The sequence below is a fragment of the Trichechus manatus genome, unplaced genomic scaffold, assembly GCF_000243295.1.
Source record: "Trichechus manatus latirostris isolate Lorelei unplaced genomic scaffold, TriManLat1.0 scaffold00001, whole genome shotgun sequence".
Lineage (NCBI taxonomy): Eukaryota > Metazoa > Chordata > Mammalia > Sirenia > Trichechidae > Trichechus > Trichechus manatus.
In genome coordinates, this window is record NW_004443937.1 from 28,507,782 (window position 1) to 28,530,590 (window position 22,809).

A 22,809-nucleotide genomic window follows, 5' to 3' on the forward strand; every position below is an offset into this window, starting at 1 on the left:
ACTGAGACGGAGTGGCAGATCTCAGTGCTGTCAATGACCCTGCAGAGAAAATGTAGAAGCCCCTCTCAGAACTTTCCCCACTCCCCTTCCTGCCCCTAGGCCCAGTGAAGGGAGCATCAGGGAGTGGCCACTGTAGATGGGCCACAGCTTCTCATTCAAGTTCTGGTTCACAGAGCCCCTAGACTGGTTCCCAGACCTCTGGATCCTAGGTAGGTAGTGCTGCCTTAGCTGCTGTTCTGTACGTTGAACAGTTCGTGTAAGGAACAGCTGGGAAAGGCTCTTCTTGGGGGGAAGTTCCCTTCAGAGCCACAGAGCCCACAAGGCCCTGCCTTTCTGCATCCCCTGCAGTCTCCTGGCAGAGTGAGCAGTGACTCCCTACAGGAGGCTTCTGCTGCCCCCATGCCCAATCTACCTCTTGGCCCTGTACACCACACTGAGCCTTCCCATCTTTATTGCTGCCCAGCCCCAACTGGGCTGGGGTGCATGGGCATCCCTGGAGGCCCCACTAGCACTCTGAAATGGCAGGATGGGTTTCCTTGCTGGCAAGAAGGGTCAGCTTGACAAAAGCTAGTGTCTTGCAGAGCTGTCTACCTGGGGGAGCCCACCTGTGGCTCCTGGGGACATAAGATCTGTGGCTGGTGGCCTGCACATCTCTTGGCCAAATGCCAGGTCAGACTTATGAAGGTATTTGTCAGGAGGACTCTAATAGAGGTTTTCTGTCACACTGGTAGAAGGCTGTTCCCCCTGACTCTGGTGGGCAGCTAGCTGGGAGGGTGCCCAGGAGCCACAGAGGGCCTCCTGAGCTCAGTCCCCTGACAAACAGGTGTCACTGTGTGTGTCTGAGAAAAGCTCTAGCTACTGCTGGTCCCAGGGCCAGGAGAGTCTGCCATAGGCCTGGCATGGATACCTAGCCTAGGTGGGCAGGTAGGCCAGGGGTGCACAGCCTTTTCTCTCCCTGCCTAGTGGGCAGCCCTCATCCCTCAGCACAGGTGGGAAACCTTGGGTAGGGAGGAAGAGGAGAGGATGGGCCTCTCTCAGCAAGCTCCTGGGAATCCAGAGAGGGAAGGCTTTCAGGGGCAAGGGAGCTCCTCAGCCAGTGTCCTCCTTAGGAGACCTTGCATGCTGGGCCCATCTGCCTGGACCTGTGAGGGGGGTGGGTGGTAGAGGGGTGCGGTCAAGGCTCCTCATCATCGTCTGGAAGAGGCTGGACAGAAATAGCTATACCCATCTGGGCGATGAGTCACTGAGGGGTGTTTCAGCATTTCTTGGAGAGGTTCTATTTTAGGTGAGTCTCCTGTGACACAGCCTGTGATGTGGAAGGGCTGGGGAAGGAAGGTTCTGGTGGTGAGTGCAGGAGTTTTAGCACATGCCTTTGTCTGGTCTTGTATAGAACCCAAGGGAGGGTCACCCTGAAGTCCCTGGATAAGAAGTATTACCATCAAATACCTCTTCTCAGTAAGTCCCACCTCAGGACATGCTTGGGTGTGGGCCTGGCACCTACTGCAAGAATTGAGTCTGTAGCTTACCCCCAACCAGAGGCTGGACCTCCCTTTAGGGAGGCAGTCCCTTCACAGGGTCCCTCTCAGGCTGAGCAGAAACGACCTGCCATTGGAAACTTCAACTTTGATGGGAGTGTGCTCCCCTTCCCCAAGAATGACCTATCTAAAAGGGTCTTTTGGCTGGGTGTCAGGGACAGAAATTGTTTGCTTCTGTGGCTCTCTCTGCCCAAATGTAGCACAAAACAGCCTTGGGTCTGAAAAAGCATCAGGGTGAGTTAAAAGTTCCCAGCTGGGGGGATGGCTTCACACCTCAGTACTTTAGCACCACTGTCCTTAGGGCTTCTAGAAGTGGCCTTGGTCTTTGGGGGGGGTTCTGCTAGTGTTTTGCAGGGGTGACTGCTAGACTTATAACTTGGACTACATGAGGCTGGGTGGCCTTTAAAACGTACAAGAATGTCGGGACCCCAAGCCCTAGATCTCAGCAGACGGCACTAGGTTTCAGGTTGCCTAGGCTGTGGATCAGGGGCTGGGCAGGGTTGTCAGGACTGGTCCTGCTGGCAGCACCACTTCCTAGTCAAGTAACCCCAAGAGCATGTCACGAAACCATCGCAGACCTTAATTTTCTCTACTGTTAGGAAAAAACGAGAGAACACCTGTGAGCGTGCCCTCTGTGGTGCTTAACACAAGGGGGTGCTCACCAAGGGCAGTAGCCCTCCTTCTCCAAGGATGCTACTCTTGGGCTGCTGGGGCAAGACAGCCAAGTCCAAGCTTCCCAGTTGACAAGTCACCCATAGCAGCTCCGTGGCCTAAGGCAGAGAGCAGGGCTAGAGGCACCCCTGAGGGTAGACAGAAGGGGCCTCCTGCTCTAGGGACAGAGATTAGACCTTTTTCTGGTGACTGGGCCATCATGGTGCATTCAGAGCCTCTGGCCGCAACCATAGGTAGCAGAACAGCCTTGGCCTCCAGCCTCAGCTGTGGCCATGCAGGAGGACCCCTCTTCATTCCAGGCACACTCCTGTGGCTTCAGCCTCATGGAAGCTGTGCCCCGTATTTATAATTCTCTGGACCAATTCCACAAGCAAAGCTCCCTGGGATGAGCCCTGCTCCGTACCACTGTGCTGAACAACCTGTCAACATGAGCTCACAGGCCAGTTGGGGATACAGGAGACACCCAGGAAAACAAATTAATAGACAGGTTGGGATAGAATAAGCACTGTGAGGAAAATAAGCTGGGGATTTTATACAGAGTACCTGGAGGGGAAAGGGGGTGTGTTTTAGATTGTGCCAGGGAGGTCATGCTAGGGAAGTGTTACCTGAAACCTACACAACAAGCTGCACCGAGAGTGTTTGGGGCAGAGGGAATAGTGAGTACAAAGGTTCTGGTGCAGAAGTAAGCTCAGAGGACCACCTGGCCAAACAGGAGGCCCAGTGTATCTGGGGCAGGAGGCCAAGGAGAAGTGGCAGGGAAGGAGGCCAGAGAGAGGAAGGCTGGGGTAGATCATAGGACCTCGTGGGCCATGGTAAAGAGCTTCCATGGTAAGTGTGATTGGAAGCCACTAGAGGGGTTTGAGCCTATAAGTGATATGCTCTGATTTACATGTGGGTGTTTTTGGAGAAAAAAAAATATTGGCTTATGTAACTGAAGTCCAAGAGTAGACTCAAGTCATGGCTGAAGGCAGAGAATTAAATGAAGTCATCAGATCTCCTCTTTTCTCCCTTTATTGGCTTCACTTCCAGCTATCTGTGGACTGCATCCTTAGCATCTCTCTGCATGTTGGGAAAGATGGCTACTGACCACTCCAAGGCTACCTCCTTCTAACTGGCAGTCCAAAAGGAGAAAGGACCCTCCCTCTTCTATTGTTCATTTACCAAATCACATGGAAAGGCTTCGATTGGCCTTGTTTGCAAGGTCACATGCCCGTCCCTGAACCACTAGTTACAATCAGTGACTGGCCTGGCTTGAGTTGTGTGCCCACTTTATCCAGGGAGGGGTCAATGACAGAGAAAAGTGACATGTCTATCACACTAATAGCAACATATGTCTTGTTTGTTCTGAGGCACATATTATCCCACTTTCTTTAAAAATCTGTCTTCCTTAAGGAAAAAAAAAGCTTTATTCTGCTTACATCAGTCACTGACCTTACGTTACTTTGCTCTCAAGTTTTTTTCATATATATCTTGTCTCCATAGCTAGACTGTAAGCTCTTCCAGGAATCATGGTTTCTTTTTATTCTCTATGCCTTCTTCTCCCACCTATTACTCTTCACTTATTTATTCTTTCTGCAAAAATTTTATTGAATACCTATTGCATATTGTGCTAGGGCCATGTTTGGGGCACTCGATTCCATGAAGTTCTCATTCAGGTCCTTGCAAAACCCAGCCGTGTTTTGCCTCCTGTCTTATGTTTGAAAAGATTACTCTGGCTGCTGTTTGTAAATGGCCTGAAGGGGGCAGGAGGGCAAAGGAGAGTGACCAGTTGGAGGCTATTGGGGTCATCCAAGCAGGAGGATGAGAGTGTGGATTGGTGAAGCAGGACATGGAGATGGAATGACATACACAGATCTGGGGTGTGCTGAGGTACACCAGTGGGCTGTGAGGAGAACACTGGAGCAGAGCAGGAGGGCCTGGGCAGGTGGTGGGTTGGTGGTTGGGAGGGAGGCCAAGTGTGTGGCTGCCTCCACTCTACCCCACACACCTGGCAACTCCTAGAGAGCAGGGCAGTGCCATCTGCCCTTTCCAGCCCCTTTTACTGCTTTCTCCCTGACAGCCCAGAAACACCTGAGCAGAGTTTGGTGCTCCTGCCTGTGCTAGGAGCCGGCCCTGGCTGCCATGGTCCTCCGCTGACCTGGGCCATGGGCACAGCCAGTCCTGGCCACCCTGCTGACCATGGTGCTTCTCTCCTCAGGTGAAGGAGTGGCTCTGTCTGAATTGCCAGATGCAGAGGGCTCTGGGGATGGACATGACCACTGCGCCTCGCTCCAAGAGCCAGCAACAGCTGCATTCCCCGGCTCTGTCTCCTGCCCACTCCCCAGCCAAGCAGCCCCTGGGGAAGGGGGAGCCAGAACCATGGGGCCAAGGAGGACCACAGCCCAGCCCCCACGAGGCTGAGCCGGCCTGGGGGACCTCAGTGCTGGGGTCTGCCCAAGCAGCTGCCCCTCTAGAGATGGGGAGGGTGTCTCCTCAGCCCTCTCTCCCCACCAAGCCTTCCACAGCTGAGCCCCAGGCACCTGCAGGAGAGACCCTGGCCAAAAGTACCACTGCAGTGCCCTCTGGGTCTGGTGCTGCTGAGCAGACACAGGAGGGTCTCACCGGGAAACTCTTTGGCCTCGGTGCATCGCTGCTGACCCAGGCGAGCACTCTCATGTCTGTGCAGCCTGAGGCTGACTCCCAGGGCCAGCCTACCCCCAGCAAGGGGCAATCCAAGATCGTCTTCAGTGATGCCAGCAAGGAGGCTGGTTCAAGACCTCCAGGCTCAGGGCCCGGGCCTGGGCCAGCACCTGGGGCCAAAACTGAGCCTGGGGCTAGAACAGGTCCTAGATCAGGGCCTGGAGCCCTGACGAGAACTGGGGGAACAACCAGTCCAAAGCATGGCAAAGCAGAACACCAGGCAGTGCCCAAGGCTGCTGCCAAGCCAAAGACCATGCCGAAGGAAAGGGCTACTTGCCCACTGTGCCAAGCTGAGCTCAATGTGGGCAGCAAGGGCCCAGCCAACTATAACACCTGCACCACCTGCAGGCTCCAGGTGTGCAACCTGTGTGGCTTCAACCCAACACCCCACCTGGTGGAGGTAAGAAAGCTGGACCAAGCATGTTCCCTTGGGCCTTGGTGAGAGGCCAGGGCCTGGGGTAATTGGGGGCATGGGAGCCAGGAAAGGTTGTAGAGATCTGGGTCTGTAGTAGGTGCAGGGCTGCCCAGATGGTTAACACTGCAGAGGGAATGCTCTCCCTTTTCTGTCCCTGCCCCAGAGCCAAGTATTGCCAGGACGTAGGTGGGCGCAGTCCCAGTCCTTCCACTTGGAGAACTAACCGGCACAGTGAGGGGTGGAGTTATGGTGCCCGCTGCCTCTGTCTGGCTGACCAGTGCCCTGAGGCTGGTCCCAGAGGCAACCAGGCTCAGGAGGCCCTGAGCTAACCTCCCTATTTTTAGCTACCATGGGTATGGCCCCGGTGAAGGATACCAACCTCCCTTGCTCAGGTAGGAAGAACCTGAGGCACCACCCTGCCCTCACTGTATGACACTTGGGGTGGGGATGGATACTGGGGAGGGGAGGTGAAGGGCCATGGGGCAGAGGGCTGTGCTGCCCAGTGTGCCCCATGCCCAGGGCTGGGTGGGAGGCTTTCTCACAGTTCTCACAGTGGGACAGGCCATGCCCCACTGCCTAGGCTCTGGCCCAGCCAGGTGATATTCACCCTCAGTCCTCTCTTCCAAGGTCATGGGTGTTGAAATCTACTTGTCAAAGCCACAGCCTCTGGTCTACATATTTTCCCCTGGCTGGTCTGGGCTCCCCTCGGGGCTGCTTGTGGAGATCCTTAGAGGTACTCATCTTACCCATGGGAAAGTCTGAGGGAGAGCTGAGGTTGGGGCCAGTCTCTGCAGTCCTGGTTCCAGGGAAGGGCACTGGACACTGTGCAGAGCTGGCTGGAAGGGAGCAGGAGGCCCAGTACTGTCTGGAAGCTTGGAGCTCAACCTGGAGGCTCGGAGGGTGTGGAGCTACCCTGGCAGAGCTTGGCCAGCCTGGCATGGAGGTTGCTCTGACCCTCACCCCCACCCCCCTTTACTCCCTGTCCCCTGCCCAGGGCTACCCGTATGAATCCCACTGTTGCTGCCTTGGGCGTCACCAGGTGTATTCCCTTCCCCAGAGTGCCCTTGAGGTTTGTGTTTGGGTCATCTTGGCAGGTGGATGTGTTTCCCAGATTTATCACGTCAGGAGATGGCTGAGCCAAGACTCCTGCCTCCTGCACACAGGCAGCCACATGAGCCCTTTGGACTCCCAGGCTGAGCCATGCATGGGCAACAGTGGAGCAGGGGGTGTAGAGTGCAGACCACCACTGGCCCAGGATGGGAAAAGAAAGGCAAGTATGTGGCACCTTGTCCTGATCTGTCTTCGCCAGGCTCCCATGGGAGCCACCATGGAAACCACTAGTAGAGCAAGGACTGTTTTGACCACCACAGGCCATACTTTCCAATATGCCTTAGGGAAGGGCAGCCCTAAGCAAGACAGATGACCTCCTCATGTGATGCCCATATGGGCCTCCAGGCCCCACACTGCTACTTCCCCAAGCCCTAGGTCCAGAGGCTCACTGGAGGGCAGTTGGCCTGACTGGTTGTATGGGGGGCACCAAGGGATCACCAGAGTCATTGGTACCCCAGCTAGCTGCTCTGCTGAGAGACTACCAGGCACAGACTCACTGCTGGTTGGGTTGGGTGCCTGATGCTGAGGGACTATGAGCCTTGTTGTACTGCTGAGTTGGCCAGCCTGGAGGAACCTTGTCCCCAAGAGACCTCACAGCCTGCTGTACCTCATTAAGGAGGACGTGCACAGAAGAGAGGGGAAAACTGTCCCTGTCCAGGAGCATAAACATTCCTGACAGCTCCTTTCAGCGGCCCCTGGGCCAGGCCACAGGAAATGCTGATCTGGCCCACATGGAAGCACTTCAGTCATGTGCAGACTCCGGATGAGGTATCCGAAATTGACCTAAACCTCTCATTAGCTGCTTGGTTCTGGCCTTCCTGAACCTTGGTGCTTCTACCACTTGATGATCAACGTTGCCTCCTACCCTACCCCTTTAATGTGTCCCACTGTCTCCATGTCCTGCCCCACTGCCATCTCCTTGGCCAGGACAGCCTTGCCTCCTCAGGGTCTGATGCACTCCATGGGCCTGCCCAGCCCCGAAAGCACAGCTGATGGCTGTCACAGCTCCTCCCCACCTCAGGCCCTCTGCTTCCCCACTTGCTTGTCCTAACAGCAGTCAGAGAATGGTCCAGCTTCTCTGACCTCATTCTCCTCATGGCTTTGTCTGTCAATGCTGCTGTACCCAGAGGGCCTATGGCTTCTCCTGGGGAAGATGTGGGTGGGCAGCCACCATGCACCCCCATGGTTCCCACCACGGAGACTGTACCACCATCTACCATTCAGAGACTCAAGCCAGTGGCCTAGGTCATCCTCCTCTCTCACTTCAGCACCCGTTCCATAGACCAAGCCCTGCTGCTTCTGCCTCCCCACCGTCGCATGAATCTGGCCTCTCCTCTCCATCCTTGTGGCCACAGTCATAGTCCAAGCCCTTGTCCTCCCTCACCTAGATAGTGACCAAAGCCTTCTCTCAGCTCTTCCTGCCTTGGGTCTTTCAAGGGGCTGGTGGGAAGGGACTGGTGCTTGATGTTACTTTTCTTCACTGAGACCCTTAACCAGGCTAGAGGCCTTCTGTGGTATCAACTTAGCAAGTGGCCACTTGGTATTCTGAGGAATTTTTGCTTCCCCGTGACCTGCTTTGTGTGTTCTTGGTTAGAGGCTCCTGATTTCTCAGCAGGTACTGCAGACGCTCATCCTGCCTTGGGAGCAACGCGGCAGGCCCAGCAGGCCCTTCTCTAGGTTCTAGAGGTCAGTTCTGCCCTGGCTGCCCCTCGGCGTACTTACTTGGGATGACCATGCTGTGTCTCTGTGTATGGTGTGAGGCAGTATCTGCATTCAAGCTGGAGTACTGAGCGGGGACAGACTAGGGGAACCCCACTCACATCTCCCCATAGGCTGATTAGACCTACTGTGGTTCTCCCTTTGGCCAACTGTCTGAGTCGATAGGTTTAGAATTTTTCTCAACATCCCTGAGTGGACAAAACCCTTTTACCCTCTTTCTAGAACATAACAATAGAGGAGGCAGCAAAACTGGATCCCTTTTCCCTTTGAAACTTCTCCAAAAAAAATAACCATAGTGTAATTTTGTGAGTCACTTCATAATTAAGTGTTGTTGATTCCAAATTTTTTACCTATTTATCTTTTTGAAGGATAATAGTACCCTTTGGCTTAATTTTTAATTGGCTTTCAGTTCAAAATAGAGTTCATGAAAAAATTAGTAGAATTGGAATTGTTACGATAACATTGCTAGTTTCTTATGTTATTATAATTGCCAAACTTCCCAGTTGTGCCCTTGCGAAGTCAGGCCTCCCTGGGCAAAGGGCCTGGCACATGTGATCTCTGGGGCTGGGCTGGGCTTATTCTGTGCAGGGTGAGAACATCTGGGCGAAAGGCCAGAAGCTGCCTCTGCTTCAGACCTGCCTCTGGGCTGCCTCTAGTGGTAGTGATCTCAGGAAGCCCTGCCTCCTCCCCTGTGCAATGGGGGCAATAATGCCCCTTCTTAAGTTTCTGTGAGAGCCAGGTAAGGTGATGTACCTCAGATATTAACACAAGGTCCAACACACAGTGAGCCCTTGAGCCAGGAAATCGGAACCAGAGTGTCCTAAAAGAGAAGCTCTGTGGGAAAGGAAAAGTCCCCACCAGCCCCTGTCTGGGTGTGCATCGACCCTGTAGTGAGTGCGAGGTCATGGCCTTACAAGGGACCCCACAAGGAATGAACACATTTGGTGCTGGGGCATGAGGGGAGCACAGCCCACCCACAGGGGTGCACATTGGGGGCACCAGAAGGATTCCTTCTATAAGAGGCAGAGACCCAGAAAGGAGGAGCTTAGGCATGTCTCGGGGACAGGGAGGGGTGGTCACAGAGTCTAGAGGGGAACAGCAGCACCATGATGGCCATGGCCATGGTCCAGGGTCTGAGTCTTAGGCCCTTTACCTTGGGCATCCTCTTCTCTGGAGTTCTCATCCACTGCTTCCTAGTCAGGCAGTGGGGCTGGGGGTATGTAGGGTCAGGCAGCTGGCCATAGGGTGTTGGTCAGGATGGTGTCACCATAACCAGAGTGACATACAGGCCAGCTCCACAAATAAAGAGCTTGTGTGGGATATAGGTTCATTCAGATGATGGCTGACAGTGCAGGAAAGATGCCCAGCATCTAGTACAGCTCTGCTGGCTCCCCTACCCCGTGGAGCACATTGGTGAAGGCAAAAGGCCTCATCTGCCTAGGGGATGCCCCATCAACACTCTCAATCAACTCACTCCTCTTCCTCATTGTAAATAGTGACACACCGAACCCACCTGGCTCCATTTGAGGACATGTACACCTACATCTCTCACTTACCTTTAGGCAATTATTGCCTTTGGAGAATTTATACCTTCCTGCCCTCAGAATGGAACTGGACAGAGGGAGATGAGGCATAAGTGGTCATCAGGGCCTCCCCATTGTCCATTCCCAAGTCCTGTATCATCCCCTGCCCATAGCTGAAGTGGGCAAGCAAAGGGGCAAGCAGGCAGCAGCTCACCCAGGTCTGGGGCTGGCTTGGGCTGAGTGAGCAAGAGTATGAGAGAGAATGTGCAAGTGAATGAATAAATGAGGGAGTAAACACTAAAGTGAGAAAATGAATGAATGAATGAACAAATGAGTGGAAGACCAAGAGAATGAATGGGCAGGGCCTTCGTTCCAGCCCCTTGAATATTATTCAACCATAAAAAGGAGTGAACTGCTGATACATGCTACAGCAAGGATGAACCTTGAAAACATTATGCTAAATTATTCCACTTAAATGAAATGTCCAAATGAAACAAATCCATGGAGACAGAAAGTAGATTACTGATTGCCCGGGGCTGTGGTTGGGAATGGAGAGTGCGTACTAACAGGTATGAAGTTTCTCTTTGTGGTGATAAAACTGTTCTCTAACTGGATCATGGTGATGCTTGCACAACCTTGTAAATATACTAAAAACCACTGAATTGTGCATTTTAAAAGGGTGAATTTTTTGGTATGTAAATTATATCTCAATTTTTTAAAAAGTGGAGATTAAATATATTTCACCACTAGAGGGGAGACCCGCAGCGGAGGGGCAGCTGGCAAGGCTGTCAGGCGAAGAGACCCTGGTGGGAAGAGGAGACTGCCGGGGCCCATTTTACAGGGTGGGCCACGGCTTCCTGCAGGATGGGTGGGCATGCCCAGGACATGGTGTAAGGAGAGGAGAGGTGGGGGCTGCCAGCAACTGTATCAAACGGCACACACCAGAGCAGGCACGGCTGTAACCATACCCCCAGCCCTCCAAAGAGGGTTGAGGAAGGGCCTCTAGCAGCCAGGTCAGGTGTTTATTTTTAGCTCCTACCTCACATGCCTCCTCCTGCCTGCCCTCTCTTCCTGGCTACCTACTAGAGCTGAGCCAGGAGCAAGAGGGCCAACCAGCAGCTCCTTTGGCAGGCTGGCTGCCTCTGTGAGCAAACTGTGTGAAGGAGTGCAGCGCTGGGGAGCTTGTGATCACAGGTGACATACTCTGCTGAGGGCTGGGCCTCTGGGCTCAGGTAAGCAGCCTGATGCAGAGGCTGGCTCTGAGCATTTGGCATTAGGTCATCCTCCTCTATCCAGACCTCCTTCAACTCTAACCCCTTCCAAGGTCCCTTGCCTTATTTGGACTCTAGCTTCTGAGGTGGCATCTGCAGGCCAGAGGTGGGGATCAAGGGTTTGCCAAGTCACCAAGGTAGGCCAGGCAGATGACCAGCCCCCTCAAGAGGCCTAACCTGGAGTGGCAGTATGAAGTGCCCAAGGTTGAATCAGGGCAGTGTTCCTTAAGCCAGCCCTTTGCCTGGGCCCAGATCCTAACCCCAACCTGCTGTTCCTGGGGCCAGGGAAGGAACTGTTTGCTTACTTTCAGAACTCTCTCTTGGCTTCTGATTATACAGACAGAAACCAGCACCCATTGGTTCATTGGGGCTTGTGTGGGGCAGACATAGAGCATCAGATAAGCTCCAAGGGAGTCAGCAGTGGTACTAGGGCTGGGCCCTGTAGGGAACAGGGTGAGTGCATGCAGGGCCTCTGAAGGACCCCCCACCCACACAGACACAGCTGGGCCCCACTATCCCATCCCTCTGCCCTGGCCCTGGGCATGGGGCTGGGGCTTGGGGTAGAGCAGGAGCTCCAGGGTCAGGGATGCAGTCTCAAGGCCCTGAGTAACAAGCCCATGGAGCAGGCCTATCCCCCAGCACACGCCAAGGGCCTACCACCGGCCTAATCTGACTTCTGCTATGGCCTAGGGCAGAGATGTGGCATGTATATCTTTGGGCAGGAAATCAGGGCAGAGTCATTGAGTTGGCACTTGCCATGGTGGCCTCAGGATGCCAGGCTGGGGGCAGTCCACTTTAGGGGCACCAGGCTTCCATGGCCCTGCCAGGTGGGCTATGATCTGGCTTGGGCCCTAGGGCAGTGTGTGAGGTAAGGGTGCTGAGTGCTGGCTGACCTGGGACTAGCAAGGGCCAAGAGCTATTTCCTTTCCTTGTTCCCTGGCTCTGTGACCCACTCTGTGGTTCCTATAATGGCCCATCCTAGTGGCAGAGCTACTGCTGGGAGCCTGAGTGTCTAGGTACCCAGGAAGAGCAGCAGCAGAAAGGTGCCAGGGGATCTGCATCCACAGAGTGAAAGCAGGCACAGGTGTCAGTGAGGCTAGACCCCTGCTCTGGGCTGCACTGTAACCCTCTCCCTACCACCCTCTGTGGGCCAGGATAGGGCTCAGATCCTGTCAAGGAGGAGCCCCAACCCTGGAGGAGGCTCCTGCTAGACATGCCCCTGCCGGCCTCAGACCTGCTGCAGGCATCACTCACTCAGGACCCTGGGATTCCTGGACCTCTACTCCTGCACAGACAGCTGGGGATGGGCAACTTAGACTTCTGGGAACCTCACCATTGATACCCATGTCACACTTGTAATGACCTGTTTGGGGCTGTAGGCTCCAGGATGCATGCTGGCTCCTACCTGTCTGTCTTAGTCATGCCTTTGTCCAGCCCCAATACTGGGCCTGACACAGAGTGGGTGACCTTGAGAGTGGAGGACTGACTGACAAGCACTTGATCCCAGCCTGGCTCTGGAGGGAGCAGGGCCTCAGGCCCAAGGGCCAGCACATACAGTCCCCATCAGAGGAATAGCCCAGAACCCCGTATGGGACTCGGAGGAGGCTTCCGCTTCACAGTCTTTGCTGGCCTTAGACTAGGTGACTTGGCTGAGGGTTGTGAGGAGGGAGGCTGCTCAGGTCCCCTCCTCCAGGCAAGGCTTGTTCCAGACAGCCTCCCCTAGTCTCAGGAGTCTGCACCCTGCCCAGCACAATCCTTACTTTGGGAAGGGTGTAGAGAAGTCAGGTGTCTGTCACCTGAGAGCTAGGAGGCAGGGGAAGGGCAGTGTATCCAGGAAGCTCTTCACATCTGGACCCCGTTCCTGGTCTGCAGGACTCCAGACCAGCCCCCGAGGGACTGTTTGCTTTCTGGGTGTTATGGATTGAATTATATCCCCAAAAATATCTGTTGAAAATCCTAACCTCCTATACCTGTGGTTATAATCCCATTTGGGAATGTTTTTTGTTATGTTAATGAGGCAGTATTAGTATAGGCTGTATCTTAAATCAATCTCTTTTGACGTATAAAAAGAACAGATTGAGCAAGCAGGCAAGCAGAAATGGGCAAAGATAGATGCCATACCACATGAAGATCACCAAAGAACTGAGAAACAGAAGCTGAGAAGAGACAAGGGCCTTCTCCCAGAGCCCTCAGAGAAGGAAAGCCACTCATCTGTGGTATTTTGTTATAGCAGCATTAGATAACTAAGACACTGGGGGTGGGCTCCCAGCTCCCCATCTTCTCCAGACCCTGTACTGCTTGTGGATCCCCCTCACACACATACACACACACACACACACACACACACACACACACACACATACACAATTCCCTTTTTTTTCTGGCAGGGGTTAAGGAAGGGACCCTTGTTTTTAGTTTGTCATTTGCATTTTAATTTTGTATGTGGTGCACCTGAGCTGTGGAGGTGTTTATCATTTGGGGGCAGTAAATCAGTCTTTTTCTCCTTGTGCCTTTGGTGTCATGCTTTGAAAGGCTTTCTCCTCCCCAAGGTTACAGAAATAGTCATTGCCTTAGTTTCTTAGTGCTGCTGTAACAGAAATACCACAAGTGGGTGGCTTTAACAAACAGAAATTTATTTCCTCACAGTTTAAGAAGCTAGAAGTCCGAATTCAGGGCGCGGGCTCTAGGAGAAGGCTTTCTCTCTATCGGCTCTGGAAGAACGTCCTTGTCTCTTTTCAGTATCTGTTCCTCAGTCCCTTGGCGATCTTCATGTGGGTGTATCTTCCCCTCCGTTTGTGCTTGCTTTCCTCTGTGTCTGATCTCCGTTTTTATTCAGTAAAACCTGGGAAAGCTTTGTAGTGTGGAAACCTGTTAGAGAAGAAAAACTAAAATATTTCCACTAAAAGAGAGCAATAGAAAAGTGGTAAGACTGCACCCTGTCAAAGGTGGAAACCTTGCGAGACCCAGAAAAACAGGGTGGTCCCATGGAGTTCCAACTCTCACAGGTTTCACTGTATCTCAAAAAGTGATTGGTTTAAGACACACCGTACACTGATACGGCTCCATTAACATTACAAAGAAAACTCGGTTTCCAGCGGGGTTCCATCCACAGGTATTGGGGGGGAGGATTTATAATGCATAATTTTGGGAACACAGTTCAATTCATCACAGCCGTGTAAATATTCTTAAGTACTTTGTGATTTTCATCAACCTTCTTTCGTTTCCTTGCAGAAAACCGAGTGGCTCTGTCTGAACTGCCAAACTAAGCGGTTGCTGGAGGGCAGTCTGGGAGAGCCGACCCCGCCGCCGGTGCCCACCTCGCAGCAGCCCCCTGTAGGGGCCCCTCAACGTGCAGCTGGAACAGCCCCTCTGAAGCAGAAAGGGCTACCAGGGCTGGGCCAGCCATCAGGCCCCCTGCCCACTAAGGCCAGCCCCCTGCCTGCCAAGGCCAGCCCCCTGCCTGCCAAGGCCAGCCCCCAGGCCAAGCCCCCCAGGGTTTCTGAGCCCAGCAGGACCCCAAGCAGTGCCCAGGAGAAGAAGGCAGGAGTCTCAACTAAAGCTGAGCCCGTGCTGAAGCCACCTCCAGAGACTGCCCCACCTCCTGGGACTCCTAAAGCAAAGAGTGGGGCACGGAGGACTGAACCTGCCACCCCTGTCAGCAAGGCTGTCCCGGAAGCCCCCAAGGGCGGGGAGGCGGAGGTCAGTCCCATTCACATCCCAGGGACCCTAGCTCTCCAGAAGGGCTTGCCTCCCCTGGGGGCTGAGGATGAAGGCCTAGGGCCACAGGGGAGGGCAGGGACACCCCAGCAGAAAGCCTGGATGAGGCTCTGGTGGGTCTGGAGCCTGTGAGTTCCAGCCTGGCTCTGAGTCTAGTATCTTGTTGGATGCTTTGCTAGGTCTTGCTACCATTAGATCTAGTAAAAGTTTCTCTTAGAGAACCTAGGGTTGCTGGGGTTTGCCAAGGAACCTGTAAGTTATTCAAGGCCAGAAAGATGGGGTGAGTGGTGGGCCCTGAACCCTTGGGAGGTAGAAGGACCCCTCCCCAGGGCCCTGGGATTGATGGGGAAGGTTGGGTTTCCTGATGAGCTGTCTGCCATGGGGAATCAATGACTGCTTCTCTCCCTACTGCAGGAGCTGGTAGGCAAGCCTTACTCCCAGGACCTGTCGCGGAGTCCACAGAGCCTCAGCGACACAGGCTATTCCTCTGACGGCATCTCTAGCTCCCAGAGTGAGATCACAGGTGTTGTACAGCAGGAGGTGGAGCAGCTAGACAGTGCAGGGGTGACAGGGCCACGCCCGCCCAGCTCCTCAGAGCTCCACAAGGTGGGGAGCAGCATGCGGCCCTTGCTGGAGGCCCAGAGCCTGGCTCCCAGTGGCAAGCAGAGCAAGCCACTCGGCAGCAGCAGTAGTGAGAAACAGAAGCGGCGGCCACACTCCTTGTCCATCGTGCCTGAGGCTTTTGACTCTGATGAGGAGCTTGAGGATATCCTGGAGGAAGAAGAGGACTCTCTTGAGTGGGGGCGCCAGAGGGAACAGAGGGACACAGCTGAGTCCTCAGACGACTTTGGCAGCCAGCTGCGGCATGACTATGTGGAGGACAGCAGTGAGGGTGGCTTGTCTCCGCTGCCACCCCAGGCCCCATCCCGGGCAGCAGAGCTGACTGATGAAGAGTTCATGAGACGGCAGATCTTGGAGATGAGCGCCGAGGAAGACAACCTGGAGGAGGAGGATGCTGTCACCTCTGGGCATGGCCTGGCCAAACATAGCGCCCAGAAGGGTGGCAGGCCCAAAGCTGAGCCCAGCCAAGAGCCAGTAGCACTGCCCAAGAGGCGCCTGCCCCACAATGCCACTACGGGCTATGAGGAGCTACTCTCCGAGGGAGGCTCAGCTGAGGCCACTGATGGCAGTGGGGCCCTGCAGGGAGGGCTCCGCCGCTTTAAGACCATTGAGCTCAACAGCACAGGCAGCTACGGCCCTGAGCTGGACCTGGGCCAAGGTCCTGACCCCGGACTAGACCGGGAGCCTGAGCTGGAGATGGAAAGCCTGACAGGTTCCCCTGAGGACCGCTCCCGTGGGGAGCACTCCTCGACACTGCCTGCCTCCACGCCCAGCTACACGTCAGGCACCTCTCCCACCTCCCTGTCCTCACTAGAGGAGGACAGTGACAGCAGCCCCAGCCGCCGTCAGCGGCTGGAAGAAGCGAAGCAACAGCGCAAAGCCCGGCACCGTTCCCACGGGCCCCTGCTGCCCACCATCGAGGACTCCTCTGAGGAGGAAGAGCTGCGTGAGGAAGAGGAGCTGCTGCGCGAGCAGGAGAAGATGCGGGAGGTGGAGCAACAGCGCATCCGAAGCACGGCCCGGAAGACCCGGCGGGACAAGGAAGAACTGCGGGCCCAGCGGCGACGTGAACGGTCCAAGACGCCACCAAGCAACCTGTCGCCCATCGAGGATGCCTCCCCCACAGAGGAGCTGAGGCAGGCAGCAGAGATGGAGGAGCTGCACCGCTCCTCCTGCTCCGAGTACTCGCCTTCACCTTCCCTCGACTCAGAGGCCGAGGCCCTGGATGGTGGCCCCTCCCGGCTCTACAAGTCGGGCAGTGAGTACAACCTGCCCACCTTCATGTCCCTCTATTCACCAACTGAGATGCCCTCTGGTGGCTCCACCACTCCTAGTTCTGGCCGGCCCCTCAAGAGCGCTGAGGAGGCCTATGAAGAGATGATGCGAAAGGCAGAGCTGCTCCAGTGGCAACAGGGCCAGGCAGCAGGGGGCCAGGGTCCCCCTGGCGGCCCCTCTCAGCCCATGGGCCCTCGGAGCCAGGGTCCCTTTGAATACCAGGACACCCTGGACCATGACTATGGCAGGGCTGCTCAGCCTGCCTCAGAGAGCACGTCAGCCAGCCTGGGGGCAGCCGTGTATGAGGAGATCCTGCAGACATCACAGAGCATTGCCCGGATGCGGCAGACCTCCTCACGCGACCTAACCTTTGCTGAGGACAAGAAGGAAAAACAGTTTCTGAATGCTGAGAGTGCATACATGGACCCCATGAAGCAAAATGGTGGCCCTCTTACCCCCGGGACCAGTCCCACCCAGCTTGCTGCCCCTGTGTCCTTCTCCACCTCTACCTCCTTGGACAGCAGTGGGGGCCGAGTCATTCCTGATGTCCGTGTCACTCAGCATTTTGCAAAGGAGCCTCAAGACCCCCTCAAACTACACAGTTCTCCTGCATCCCCCAGTTCTGCTTCCAAGGAGGTGGGAATGCCCTTCTTCCAGGGCCCTGGGGCCCCAGCAACCACAGCTCTTGCTCCCTGTCCCACTAGCCTGACACGTGGTTATATGACTCCAACGTCCCCAGCAGGCTCTGAGCGCAGCCCTTCACCATCTTCCACAGGCCACAGCTATGGACAGAGCCCAACCACTGCAAACTGTGGGTCCCAAACTGAGGAGCTGCCCCAAACCCCCAGTGGCCCTGCTGCTGGTGGGCGGGCTGCCAGAGAGAAGCCCCTTGTAAGTGATGGTCAGAGCAGCATTTCCCAGACCTCACGGGGATATTCCTACTTTGTGGGCTCCAGCCCACCCCTGTCCCCATCTTCCCCCTCAGAGAGTCCCACTTTCTCCCCTGGCAAGCTGGGCCCAAGGGCCACAGCAGAGTTCTCTACACAGACGCCAAGCCCAACCCCTGCCACAGATGTGCCGCGGACCCCTAGTGCCTCCACCCCAACACCCATGGTGGCCCAGGGCACACAAACACCGCATCGACCCAGTACACCTCACCAGGCGTGGCAGCAGTCCCCTCAGGAGGCTTCCTTTATGGTCATCACGCTGGCGTCAGATGCCTCCAGCCAGACTAGGATGGTCCATGCCAGCGCCTCCACCTCCCCAGTGTGCTCACCTACTGGCTCCCAACCCACCGCCCACAGCTACAGTCAGACAACGCCTCCAAGTGTAGCTCAACTGCCCCCCGAACCACCTGGGCCACCCGGCCTCCCACGGGCACCCAGTGCTGGTGTGGATGGGCCCCTGGCACTGTATGGCTGGGGTGCTCTGCCTGCTGAGAACATCTCCCTGTGCCGGATCTCCTCCGTCCCTGGGACGTCTAGGGTCGAGCCAGGCCCCAGACCCCCTGGCAGTGCTGTGGTAGACCTTCGCACAGCTGTCAAACCCACACCCATCATCCTGACTGACCAGGGCATGGACCTGACCTCACTTGCTGTGGAAGCGAGAAAGTACGGCCTTGCCCTGGATCCAATCCCAGGACGACAGTCGACCGCTGTGCAGCCTCTGGTTATCAACCTCAATGCCCAGGAGCAGACCCATGCCTTCCTTGGCACTGCCACCACCATGAGCATTACCATGGCCTCATCTGTGCTCGTGGCTCAGCCAAAGCAGCCTGTGGTCTATGGGGACCCTTTCCAGAGCCGACTTGACTTTGGCCAGGGTGCAGGTAGCCCCGTGTGCCTGGCCCAGGTCAAGCAGGTAGAGCAGGCTGTTCAGACTGCCCCATATCGAGGTGGGCCCCGGGGAAGACCCAGGGAGGCCAAGTTTGCCAGGTATAACCTGCCCAACCAGGTAGCTCCTCTGGCCCGAAGGGACATTTTGATCACCCAGATGGGCACTGCCCAGAGTGTGGGCCACAAGCCAGGCCTCACGCCAGAGCCTAGTGCCGAGCCCCACCGGGCCACCCCTGCTGAGCTTCGACCACAGGCTCTGCCGGGTGCCAGGAAACCACACACAGTGGTGGTGCAGATGGGAGAAGGCACAGCAGGCACCGTGACCACACTGCTCCCAGAGGAGCCAGCGGGTGCCCTGGACCTCACAGGGGTGAGGCCCGAGAGCCGACTGGCTTGTTGTGACATGGTCTACAAGTTTCCCTTTGGCAGTAGCTGCACTGGCACCTTCCATCCTGCCCCCAGTGTGCCTGAGAAGAGTATAGCAGATGCTGCCCCACCTGGCCAAAGCAGTGGCCCCTTCTATCGTCCTCGGGACCCTGAGCCTCCAGAGCCCCCTAGCTACCAGGCACAGGGGGTGGTTGGGCCTAGACCCCACGAGGAGCAGAGGCCCTACCCACAGGCCCTCCCTGGCAGGCTGTATTCCTCCATGTCTGACACCAATCTGGCTGAGGCTGGCCTCAACTACCACGCCCACCGACTTGGGCAACTTTTCCAGGGTCCCGGTCGAGACTCGGCTGTGGACCTCAGCTCCCTGAAGCACTCCTACAGCCTGGGCTTCGCAGATGGACGCTACCTAGGGCAGGGCTTGCAGTATGGCTCGTTTACAGACTTGCGTCACCCCACAGACCTTTTGACTCAACCACTTCCCATGCGGCGCTACAGCTCAGTGTCAAACATCTACTCAGACCACAGGTATGGTCCACGGGGAGATGCAGTTGGCTTCCAGGAGGCCAGCCTAGCCCAGTATAGTGCTACCACAGCCCGTGAGATCAGCCGCATGTGTGCTGCCCTCAACTCCATGGACCAGTATGGCGGGCGGCATGGCAGCAGTGGTGGTGGCCCTGACCTCATGCAGTACCAGCCCCAACCTGGGCCTGGGCTCAGTGCCCCGCAGGGTCTGGCTCCTCTTAGACCTGACCTCCTAGGGAACCCCACTTTTCCAGAGGGCCACCCGAGTCCTGGGAACCTGGCTCAGTATGGGCCTGCAGCTGGCCAGGGTGCAGCAGTCAGACAGTTGCTGCCATCCACAGCCACTGTGCGTGCAGCTGATGGCATGATCTACTCAACCATCAACACCCCAATTGCTGCAACACTGCCCATCACCACCCAGCCTGCGTCGGTGCTGCGACCCATGGTGCGCAGCGGCATGTACCGGCCTTATGCATCTGGTGGAGTAACAGCTGTGCCGCTCACCAGCCTGGCACGCATGCCCATGATTGCCCCCCGGATACCTCTCAGGCCCACAGGGCTGTACCGGTATCCTGCACCGAGCAGATTTCCCATGGCTCCCAGCATCCAACCTACTGAGGGCCCTGTCTATCTAGGGAAACCTGCTGCTGCCAAGGCCCCAAGGGCTGGGGGCCCATCAAGGCCAGAGCTGCCATCAGGGGCTGCACGGGAAGAACCGCTTTCCACAGCCACTCCAGCTGCCATCAAGGAGGCTGCAGCAGCCCCAGCCCCACTTACTGCCCAAAAGGTGCCAGGAGATGCTGCTCCTGGGCCTGGCAGTGGGGCCCTGAGCCGTTCAGGGCACGAGAAGGAGGAAGCCTCACAGGAGGAAAGGCAGCGGAAGCAGCAGGAGCAGCTGCTGCAATTGGAGCGGGAACGGGTAGAGTTGGAGAAGTTGCGGCAGCTGCGGCTGCAGGAGGAGCTAGAGCGGGAGCGTGTGGAACTGCAGAGGCACCGTGAGGAAGAGCAGCTGCTGGTGCAGCGGGAGCTGCAGGAGCTGCAGACCATCAAGCACCATGTGCTGCAGCAGCAGCAGGAGGAACGGCAGGCTCAGTTTGCACTGCAGCGGGAGCAACTAGCACAGCAGCGCTTGCAGCTGGAGCAGATCCAGCAATTGCAGCAGCAGCTGCAGCAGCAGCTGGAGGAGCAGAAGCAGCGGCAGAAGGCCCCCTTCCCTGCGGTCTGCGAGGCACCTGGTCGAGGGGCTCCCCCAGCTGCCACTGAGCTGGCCCAGAATGGCCAGTACTGGCCACCCTTGACTCACACAGCTTTCATTGCTGTGGCAGGACCTGAGGGGCCTGGGCAACCTCGTGAACCCGTGCTGCACCGAGGTCTCCCCAGCTCTGCCTCAGACATGTCGCTGCAGACTGAGGAGCAGTGGGAGGCAAGCCGCAGCAGCATCAAGAAGCGGCATTCCATGCCACGCCTGCGGGATGCTTGTGAGCCCGAGTCGGGGCCTGAGCCTTGTGTGGTCAAGAGGATTGCAGACAGCAGCGTGCAGACGGACGATGAGGATGGGGAGAGCCGCTACCTCCTGACCCGGCGGCGCAGGACACGGCGGAGTGCTGACTGCAGCGTGCAGACAGATGACGAGGACAATGCTGAATGGGAGCAGCCAGTGCGCCGCCGCCGGTCCCGTCTTTCCCGCCACTCAGACTCCGGCTCTGACAGCAAGCACGATGCCACTGCCACTTCATCCACCACTGCTGCCGCTTCGAGGGCCACGAGCAGTGTGGGCATCCAGACCATCAGTGACTGCTCTGTGCAGACGGAGCCTGACCAGCTGCCCAGGGTCTCTCCGGCCATCCACATCACAGCTGCCACTGACCCCAAGGTGGAGATCGTCAGGTACATATCGGCGCCAGAGAAGACTGGCCACGGGGAGAGCCTGGCCTGCCAGACGGAGCCGGATGCACAGGCTCAGGGTGTGGCCGGACCACAGCTTATAGGGCCAACTGCCATTAGCCCTTACCTGCCCGGCATCCAGATTGTTACCCCAGGGCCCCTGGGCAGATTTGAGAAAAAGAAGCCGGACCCCCTGGAGATTGGGTACCAGGCTCACCTGCCCCCTGAATCCCTCTCGCAGCTTGTGAGCTGCCAGCCTCCTAAGTCCCCCCAGGTTCTCTACTCGCCAGTCTCGCCCCTGTCCCCGCATCGGCTCCTGGACACCTCCTTTGCCTCCAGTGAGAGGCTGAACAAGGCTCACGTGAGTCCCCAGAAGCACTTCACGGCTGACAGTGCTCTCCGCCAGCAGACGCTGCCTCGCCCCATGAAGACCCTGCAGCGGTCCTTGTCTGACCCTAAGCCCCTCAGCCCCACCGCCGAAGAGTCTGCCAAAGAGAGGTTCTCCCTCTACCAGCACCAGGGGGGACTGGGTAGCCAGGTATGGGCACAGGGGCTGGTCCAGGGTGGGACAGGGGTCAACGCCTAGCCTGGGAGGCCCCTCAGGGAGGGGCTTCTCTGGGGGTGGGGGTGGAGTCACCTCAGCTCCAGAGGCCCAGAAGAGGGAGGCAAGGAATGAACCCTTCTCCATGCACATCTGGTAGAGCTCACAGCCCAGCAAGGACAGCCTGTGCATATACAGGTACACCCACAGGCCCCATTCAGACACCCTGCTGGAAACTTCCGCCTCTGCCTAGCACTGCCCCTTCAGCTAGCACAGAGGTCCCATGGGCTGGCCATGCTGGCCAACTCCCACTTCAGGCTTCCTCAGCTCTCACCTCCAGGCAGTGCCCCTCCCACTCCATAACTCATCTGTGGATGTTTCCTGGGAAAATCAGTAACAGACCTGGCTGCAGTTCTCCCTACTTCCCAGCCCTGGCCTGGCTTCCATTGCCCCACAAGGAAGCCCAAACCCTTTGGCCTAGTACACTGCAGCCTAGCTCGCTGCAGCCTGTTCTCTGTCCTATCTTGTTTCCTGCCCCTGCCTGGCCCTCTGTTTACACACCTGTCTGCTCCCACAGACAGGGACTCCTGGAGCATAAACTTGTCTGTGTCTGTGGCCTTAGTTGCCAGTGATATCCTGGGACTTGATGAGGTGGCCTGGCTGGGGCTGTAGTGGAGGTGAGGGTAGAGGGTTGCAAGGGCCTGACACCAAGGACTTTGAGTGTCAGGCTGAGGAGGGTGGGCTTTTCCTGAAGGCTCTGGGAGCTTCTGGAGGTTTTAGGCAGATGAGACAGGACAAGGTGGATATTTTAAAAAGCCTCCTAGGCAGGGTATGGACTGGCAGACTGAAGGAAGCCATCACAGCAGTGGCCCTGGGGAGAGGAGGTAGGAACCACAGGCATTCTGAGGTATATTTGCCCATTTTATGGGTGTGATGCAGAGAGGAGAGAGATGGGGCTTTGGGGTGAGGTTGCAAAGGTGATGAACCGGGGTGGGGTGGGGGCGGGGGAGGATGTGAAGGGCCCCTGGTGTATGTAGGCCAGATGGGGCTGGGGATGGAGCAGGAGTCTGGACTGGCAGGGAGGGACAGGTCACAGAGGCACG

The 22,809-nt window shown here is 56.5% G+C and overlaps 1 protein-coding gene across 1 annotated transcript in view; it reads left to right on the plus strand.

Moving 5' to 3' along the window:
* BSN (bassoon presynaptic cytomatrix protein) overlaps positions 1-22,809 on the plus strand; it is a 109,536-nt gene that overhangs the window by 81,162 nt on the left and 5,565 nt on the right. The window contains exons 6-8 of the mRNA XM_004368726.1: positions 4,405-5,286; positions 14,156-14,623; positions 15,056-21,703. Of these exons, the coding sequence (XP_004368783.1) occupies positions 4,405-5,286; positions 14,156-14,623; positions 15,056-21,703 (7,998 nt within the window). The remainder of the gene's footprint in view (positions 1-4,404; positions 5,287-14,155; positions 14,624-15,055; positions 21,704-22,809) is intronic.